Source organism: Halyomorpha halys, unplaced genomic scaffold, assembly GCF_000696795.3.
Source record: "Halyomorpha halys isolate HHAL.00 unplaced genomic scaffold, Hhal_1.1 Scaffold175.1, whole genome shotgun sequence".
Classification (NCBI taxonomy): Eukaryota; Metazoa; Arthropoda; class Insecta; order Hemiptera; family Pentatomidae; genus Halyomorpha; species Halyomorpha halys.
Window position 1 is genome coordinate 627510 of NW_027109182.1, and position 9796 is coordinate 637305.

Sequence of the window (9796 nt, forward strand, 5' to 3'; positions counted from 1 at the left end):
TTTTTCTCTTGCATTGTTATCCTATGCAAGAGTTTATTTAAAAATTGTACATACTCCATGTGAAACCGCATACTATATGTATGTAATGTGGAGTTAACATTGAAACATGTTAGTTATTGGTATTATACTAAGAATATTAAAAAGATAAAAGAACAAAAAAATAAAATACATAATGCAATAAATTAAATGATGCAATTAAAATATGAGGTTGGAGAAAAGCACTAAACTAATTAATTTTAAAACATAAAATAAAAATAAATAAATATTGTAAATATGTTGGAATTAAATATTGTACTAGAACAAAACATAATAAAAATATCATAAATTAAATTAAACATACAATTTTATAGTTTCAGAAGAATGAAGAGGAACATTGAAGTATATATATTATTGTTAAAGAAAAGTTTAGTAATTTAAAGCGCTCCATGCTTAGAAAATTTATTTTTCATAAAGAATATTAAGTAATGAAATAATCACTGCTATCATTTATTCTTATTTTTAAAATAATATTTCTAAAGTTATTTTCAAATAGTTAATTAAGAAGTGGCAATAATAATGCTATTCATAAATTTTATTCTATTAGCATTAAAAAACTTATTCGGTCTATTAATGAATAATATACATAATCTAAAATATGTTAAAATCTAAAACTGTACCTTATATATTATACCTTTTGGTATCTTATTATTCTCCCATGTCAAATTATTTTTAGTTGTTTTTGTATCTTTTTAACCCTGATGGAGATCTACAAAGTGAAGCGAAACACCGACAAATAAGTAGTTTTTAACTATTTTTTGTTTTCTTCTGACCACTCCTCGACCACCTTCTTCATAATTTTATTTTAATAATATTTAAATCTTCCTCTTTGTTTACCATAATTATTCGGTTCGTAGAATATGTCAACATGGCATTAAATTTATATCATAGAAAAAATTTGATTTTAGATATGAAATTATCTTCTGTATTTTCATAAAAAAAAATAAAATAAAATAAAAATGATGATATAGCATGTAAATTATAACTTATTAGATAATGTCTTGATATGATGTGATAAAAAAGGGGATAATGTCTGTATAAATGCTTGATAAAAATGCTTTTCCTTTTGATTAATATTTAAAGCTTCAACTTACTAACAATTGGTTCTGGTTTATCTTAGTGCTGCCTTTTTGCTTTGCTAAAACTATTAACCTCTATTAGTCTAGTATCTAGAACTGAGTGTCATGAAATTAATCTCACAGATGATATATTGATTTTTAATCAAAATAAGACTATAATTTATATATTCGAACAATTTTACATTTAATAGTTATCAATAGATTAACTGATACTTTTTTTTTATATCACTCTTTTCTTTGTAAATGAATTGATGAAATTTTTAATTATTTAAGACTTAAATGTGATAAAACAATTATGATGCTTATCTTCTGATATTTATTAAATGAACTTTCATTGCATGGTTTGTTGAAATGTTGTGGCTATTTAGTGTTATAGCAAAAAAAAAAATAAATAATATGCTCTGTGATTTGAGATGTCTCTGAGAATTGATCGGTTTATGTTTATTCTTTGACTTTAACATCGATACTCATATATATATCATTATGTTTAAAAAAAAAAAGTGTGTTCTGCATTACAGTTCAATTGTATGATTCAGATTTATCCTTATAGTTTTATTTCTATGTCTTAAACCTTTTGATATTTAAAAATAATAATAAATTAAAAGAAAAAATACTGCTGTATATATTTCCTGTTACATTATATCCTATACCAGTCATCCTCAAAACTCAAAACATTGTGTGTTCAATGGATTAAGGGAAAAATATAAAATATAAGATGTTCCCATAATCCCTTCTGACGATCTTCAATACAGTGTAAAAGATCGTATTACTCAGAAAAACAAAACAAAAGGGTGAATTTCACACATTCCCATTAAGCTTGAACAAACATAAATAAACATAGAATTACATACTTTTTCTCTCTCTTTTCTTTTTTTTTTTTTTTTTTTACAGTCAGTGAAGAATACAAATAAGTAAAAATTAATTTATTATTGCCAACTTTTCGACCAAAATTTCTAGCCATCAGGACTAAGAAGAAAAAACAAGATAACAAAATAAAATTATAGAAAATAAGAAAATAGCTAACATTATGGATACATAAATAGTGTTGAAAGACATGTATAGTTTAACTATTATGAGAAGATAGAGACTGTATGAGAAGAGTAATATTAAAATTAAATAAGAGGAAAGAATAATTAATAAAATAAATATGAAAATTTATATAATTTATTCAAATTCTTGAGACTGGTATTTATCTATTAAATAAATCAAATGGAATCCTTATTACGTCTCAACATTCTTTATTATATCAATAGTCCAATGTTTCGGCCATCCTCTAGGACAATCTAAAATTCATTTGTAACAATTTTAAAAACAACATTATTTTTTAAATTTTGATGTGAGGTGTTAATTTATATTTAAGGTATGGTATAATATTAATAATGATGTTGTTTTTAAAATTGTTACAAATAAATACATAATAAGCTGTTAAATGTTTAGATTGTCCTTGAGGATGGCCGGATTGGCCGAAACATTGGACTGTTGATATAATAAAGAATGTTGAGACTTAATAAGGATACCTTTTGATTTATTTAATATGAAAATCTAGTTAGTAAGTATATGTACAAAATGAAAATTATTAAAAATAAAGTAATAAAATAAGTGGGAAATAAAATGTATATATAGGTAATTAAATATGTTACTAAAATAACAGGATTAAGGAAATAAAAACACAAATAAAAAAAAATACTAGAATAAAGAAAAAAATATAAAGTTTAGTAAGATTTTGTTTTGTTTCTTTATTCTAGTATTTTACTTATATTTAATTTACTAACTAGATTTTCATATGTATTTTGTTATTTGTTCTTTCCTACTACTTAATTTTAATATTACTCTTTTCATATAGCCTTTATCTTCTTATAATACTTAAACTATATATCTCTTAACACTATTTATATATCCATAACATTAGTTATTTCCTAATCATTCTATATATCCTTTTATTCATTGGTTGTTATTTTCTTTTTTTGTTCTTAGCCCTGACGAAGGCTAGAAATTCTGGCCGAAACGTTGGCACTAATAATTAAGTTTTTACTTATTTGTGTTCTTCACTGATCGCAATCCTAACCATCTTCTCATCGCTATATTTAAATAAATTATTACAAAGAATGCACTAAGTTGATTCTTATAGGCATCTCAGTCACGAAAATGTACTAACAGCTACTACTAACTACTATATTATCTTATAGCTTACAATAGTAGCTATTAAGTATAGATATTGTGGCATTAACCTATGTTATGTTTTGATGTAATTTTGATAGGATGTTATGGGCAGAGTTGGGCAAAAATTAGCTATAGTTGAAAATAATAGCTAATATTGTCATGGATACGATATTCCTTTATCAATGGTTCACATTCAGCAATAAGGGTCGTATCCATGACAATTATCCTCTACGAGCTTATTCTTTTGAATGTAGTCTTTTCTTTTTAAACCAGAAGCTTCTTATTTTTTTTTTTGTTTTTTATTAATTCGCTTACATTTGCAATAAATTAGGAGAAATATTTTAGTTGTTATTCTTACTTCTTATTTTAATTTTTTTTTATCTTCTTTCTATATTCAGTTAAAGTATGAATTTTCGGCGCAGTTTTCAAACATTGATTTCGACTATTTTGATAATATCAAGATTTTTTCGTTCTGAAATGCTCTGACTAGAAGTGTTTTAAAACGAAAATATTATTTTTTAGTCGACATTTTTCAATACCACCAATCATTAACACTAACAGCTCAACGAAAGTAAACTTGAGAAATCAGTTTAGAACAAGTCTCAACACATAGTTTATCTTGAGAATCTATTTTGTACTCATTTATTTTTTCTTTTTGATCATCGTACTGGATCCTTCATCAAAAATGTTTGGTAAATAAGTTATTGGTAAATTTGGATGTCAGTTTAGAGTTACAATTTTGAATTTAAAAAAAAAAATGATACATAAACGTTTATCTGGAAAAATTCAATTAAATAATTAAAAATATAGTACCATTGAATTATAGTGGAAAATAGTAATTCATTAGTTTATGATGTCCTGCATATAGTATATGAATAGTTTTTTTAATCTAGTTATTTCCTCCTCCTGCGGCTAAAACAGTAGAATCCCTACAACTTGTTTATTCAAAGGGTCAAGGAAATAATGTACTTCCTCAAGAAAAGTAACCTGACCAAATCACCTCATATGGAATTTTGTATCTATAACCTTTATAATTTTTTTTTTCTCATTCAATCTATAATGGAAGAATAAATCTTTGAATGCTTAGCATTAATATATCTTAAATTAAATTGAGTTTTAAAAACAAAAATTGGCCGATACTGGTTGAACAGTATAGGAGATTCTTGATATACACTTTCACAACAACAACAAAATATATTTTTTGTTAGAATTAATAATTTTATTTATTTACTTTTTTTTTGTTTTCAATGGTTTCAACTAAGACAATATCTGTTAACATTAAACAAATTAACTGACTTACTATTTTCACTTTCTTGAGACTGGTTATTGTTATCTAAATACAATAAATTGTATCCAATTAAGTATCAAAAAACTTTTTATTTCTTTAAAAGTTCAACATTCAACCATCCTCAAGGTTATTCTTAAATACAAATTCACACCTCACACCCAAGAATTTAAAGACTTATTGCAGACTATTCTGCCTTGGTCATCAATTTCGGTCAATTACTCGTATTCTGTCACTCTTCACATTAAATCGGTACCGCTACAATCCATGAAGGGTCAGGTATGCAGTACTTTGTTAGGAAGTACTGTTATTAGACCAACGGTACTATTGAAAGTACACTACTGTTACTACCAATGGTACTTCACTTTAAATATTAAAACATTTAATTATTAATTAATAATCAATACCACTATAATCACTTTCTCATCACAACCAATTGGCAATAAACAATAGCCTGCAAAAAGATCTAAATTATTGGTGTGAGTTTAAATTTGTATTTTAGATTGTACTTGAGGATGGCCGAATAGGCCGAAATGTTAGACTTTTAAAGAAATAAAGAATGTTAATTAAATGGATTTAGTGAATGACACAATTTCTTCCTTATTAAACTATAATAGTTTATTTCATATCATACAGCAACGTTTCGGGAGATTTCCCCCATCTTCAGGCTGCTAAAAAACAAATTCAACAAAACCATAAACATGTGCTTATTACAACATTAATATATCATTTACAATCAAAGAACTATTTATAAATTATTTACTTGATAACAAAAACCTATATATGATATATAATTTTCTCCTATTTGTCTTACTTGCTATTGTATGATATGAAATAAACTATTATAGTTTAATAAGGAAGAAATTGTGTCATTCACTAAATCCATTTAATACCATAAGAATCTTCCAGTTAAAGGATTATTAAATTTGAAATAAAGAATGTTTTGAGACTTAATTCGATACAATTTATTTTATTTAAACAATAACAACCAGTCTCACGAAAGTGAAAAGATCATATCTACATGTCATCAGTATCTTAAATTTTTGAATTTCTGGAAGATAACAGTAACACAATTAATTTGTTTAATGTAAGCTGATATTTTCTCAGTCAGAACAATTAAAAAAAATTAATGAAACTATTACATGAGGAGAAGATTACCACGGTCAACTATCTCTCATCATAATAAAACTATTAATTCGAACAAAAAAATATATTTTATATAAGATTGTCTTTGAGGATGACCAAATTGGCTGAAACGTTGGACTTTTAAAGAAATAGTAAAAGAGTGTTTTGAGACTTAAATTGGATACAATTTATTTTATTTAAACAATACTAAGGATTTTTGATGGGCCCAGTTACTTGTATTATATTGTATTAGGTTGGTATAGTAACAATAGTATGAGAGGAATATATTACAAGGCAGAGATGGGAAAAAATTAGCTATGGTTGAAACTAATAGCTGAAATCACCATGGATACGACCCTTATTCATGAATGGACCATTCATAAATAAATATCGTATCCATGGCAACTTTAGGTAGTAGTTTCAACTATTGCTAATTGCCCAACTCTGTTACAAAGCTTATAGCAGTTCTCTTCTTCATCTTTTTATTAATAATTGCATTCTCGTTTAATAAGAGATTTCAAATAAGTAATTTTTTGTTCTATTTAATTAGTTATTCTGTTTTGAAAAAACTATTGAGCATAAATAAAATTTTTTTTTCTAAGTTAATTGACGTTCCTGTAACTTATTTTACCACTCATTATTATTTAAATTTCTTCAAATTAAAGACAATAAATTTATCGAATCCATACATCGAGTTGGAGTTGGTTTATAAAGAAAAGACTACAAAATTATGAAATAAATATTTGGACAAAGAGCTTATTTAAATGGGGTTGACCTTTAGGCTGCGGTCAGGGGCGCGGGCCCCCTTACAGCATGGCGGCCCATAGGCTCCAGCGGCTAGGCCGAGCGCACTCCCACGAAGGTGTCACCCATCCTTATTACCACGATGAGGAGGGTTAGTACATCTTACATGTATGTACTTTATTCATTATTTATTTAACACTAATTTTGTTTGTTCATTAATCTTTTTTTTCTTTTTTTTTTTTTTTTATTAAAATTTTGTATTCTCTTGTATATTTTTATTCAAAATTGGGTATGTGACTGATCTTTTAACCTGATTCCGTCCTGTCGGGCTAAATAAGAATTTGTGATGATTAATATATTTCCTATTGAAGTAATAGTTAATTTTTAATTATTCCAAAAGAAAACAGTCGAGTGAATTGTTGATGTTTCACCAGTTGAACCTTCTTGAGTACTCCAATCTTATAATCTTTACGAGAAAGTAGAGATGTGTGATGTAACATCTTGTGCCATCATACCTCCACTCTTTGCACCTCCCTTGGCTATTTATCTTTTCGATTATTTTAAATGCCATAACTGACAAATTATTTTGTAAGGCTTGTAGTTATAGTAATAATTTGAATTAATATTGAAATAGTACCCTCCCCCCCCCCCAAAAAAAAAAAAGATGTTAGAATTAGCAAAATATTGATTGGTTGAGCCATTTTAAGCCTTTTTTTCTGGTCTCTTTCAAAGATAACTTAATAAATGATCCAGAATACAAATATGTTTGTTATAATAAATAAAGATTTTGTCTTACTTACGAGTGGTAAAGTCAACTATCTTTTTTTTACATCAAACATTTTCAAGATCAAGTTTCTCAATTTGTTAGCAAACATCACATTTTCTTCTATTAACAGATAATATTCGTACATGTTAACAAAAATATAATGTAGAAACATAGTATTATTTGCAGACAATTCTGAACGTCGAACCAAAATAATCACAAACCTAGGATATAATTTCCTTTATTGCTACTTAATTGTATGAGTGTGAAATGGCTTGCTCTTTTGCTTTATATATATATCTGTTTAATGTATCTGCTATTGTGATAATATTGTCATGTAGTAACGCTACTTTTATTGTTAACTTTAGTATTTGCTAAGGAATGATGTGATTAGAAGTGTGCCAAGCATTGCTTAGCTATTCTCGCCTCATTGCCTTTGCTGTTTTCATCTTTAGAATGCAACATGTAACTGCTCAAATTTTATTTTAATAATTCAAGTTTATTTAATAATATACAGAAATTTTATTTTTTTAGTGAGTGTTAATTGTAAGTTAAAGATAAGTTTTCAGCAAAAATATTTGTAATTTCCTTACGTAAACTGAACATTCAATTGAAAGGGCTTAATAACATCAGTTTTAATTAATCAAGTATTTTTCTCAGCTATTATTTAGTGAATTACTCAAATGAATAATTTCTACAATATATTTATTATATATCCCTAAAAATATAGCTATTTGCTACTGACTGCCTTTATCATCTTAACATCATATCTTGTGTCGATATTATAGTCGATTATAATTATATAATCGATAATATGCATTAAAATACTTAGCAACTCATTAACTATCATAACAACTATATAAAAATAAATAAATTGTTGTGTATCTTGTCTTATATGGCACATACCAATGACTCTACAGGCAGTAGGGAACTACACTAAATGTTCTACGTCCCCTGGTTGAGCATTGGCCCCTTTCCAAGTGAATATCCAGATATAGGACCTATTGCTGTATAATACAGTACCATTGTCTTATCTTTCATAAGTTTAGTATTCAGAACTTTTTTATAAACGGTCTATTCATTTCAGACCCCTCTAGGTTGGGCATTACAAGTGCTATGTGATAATCTCTTGGGATTGATCCATTTTGTGTGGTTCCTGATCGGAGTTAAATTGGGCATCCTGTGCTCGTGTAGTTGCAAAACATGTTTTTCTATGAATTATTCTAGCACCAAAACAATTTTGATGAAACTTTCTTAAAGTATTCTTCATAAAGGGCTTGAACTTTTTACCTAAAGTTCATCCCTTAGAAAAAGTTAAATTATGAAAAGTAATTTTATTTAGCACATAACTGTAAAGCATTAAATTTGTGTATAATGACTTGAAATGTTATGAACTGATCTCATCTCAGTCAGGGGCACGTATCCTAATTCACTTCAAACAAGTGTGCTACAGCAAATATGAGAAAAAAAAATTAATTTAGGAAATCTAAAATACTTATCTAATCAAGTGCAACCAATATGTTAAAACACCGCCATTGAATGTTTACTATGCACTGGGGAAATTTTATTTTAATTAAATTAAATCATAAACTAAATTTAATGACAATTTACTTGATGAAGGGGGGATATTTTGTCGAGCTCCTATTTTTCAAAATATTCTTTCCTCGGAAAGACAAAAAATTATCTAAATTGGACCAGTAATGGTTACTTTGTGACCAAGTCTTAGCAAAGTAAACGTCTTAGGGAAATTAGTTTCCTATTTGTTGATTATAAAATAATTTGAAAGTTATACTTCTTTTGAATATTTTTTTTTTTTGTATGTCTTCAAATAAACTTAATCATATAAAAAAATGAAATGAATTAGAAAAAAGAAGGAAAGTCTTAATCAGTCCACACTCATGAAGGCATTTCAAACAATTTTTATGTTGATATTTACAGCAAAAACATGTGATTTGACAGAGCAATGTGCCAATATATCTACTAAAGCATTAGCATTAGAAATAAATTAATTTTATCATTAAATAATTATTAGCCATTTTGTTATTTCTTATTTATTCATTTTTCAATAATTACAGATACAGAAGCTCATATATCAGCCGTATGAAATAAGAAAACACAAATGAAGAAGGAAGTTTTTGAAGGTGCTAAGAAATGTTAAGTGGAAAAAGGTTTTGTGATCTCATAGGTAAATGGATAGGTTTATACTTCTGGCTGAGGCAATATTCTATAGATTGGAGTTAAGTTTATTATCCGGTAAACAGTGTTATTTCTTCTAATAACGTTCTCAACTTATTTTGTTAGACATAGTAGTAGCAGTGAATAACAATTCATTTTACTTTGTTTTAAATATTTTTGAAAAAAAAAAAAAAAAAGGAGACATTCCATTTTAGCAATGATCTATTAAATATGTAACTTATAAACTATTTAGCATTTATATCGATAATTACCCTTCTATTGATGCTTCTTCGTAAAGAATTTGAATTTGGTGATGTTAACTTGAGATTCTTATTTAACATATCTACTATAAATGTTTTCTCTTATCTGTATTAGTCATAGATATTCTTGTATGTCCAAGTATGTGATTTGTAAATCAATTTTAAATTT

General features: G+C 26.6%; 1 protein-coding gene across 15 annotated transcripts in view; it reads left to right on the forward strand.

Annotated features, from left to right (window-relative positions):
• Window positions 1-9581, forward strand: part of PDZ-GEF (PDZ domain-containing guanine nucleotide exchange factor) — a 621085-nt gene extending 611504 nt beyond the window's left edge. For 10 of the 15 annotated variants that reach the window (XM_067047346.1, XM_067047351.1, XM_067047347.1 and 7 more), the window contains 2 exons: window positions 6467-6580; window positions 9268-9581. In XM_067047346.1, the coding sequence (XP_066903447.1) occupies window positions 6467-6580; window positions 9268-9296 (143 nt within the window). In that variant the 3' untranslated portion in view covers window positions 9297-9581. Of the gene's footprint in view, window positions 1-6466; window positions 6598-9267 lie in introns of all 15 variants that reach the window. The other 5 variants (XM_067047354.1, XM_067047355.1, XM_067047356.1 and 2 more) reach the window with 2 other exon arrangements.
• Window positions 9582-9796: the final 215 nt, after the last annotated feature.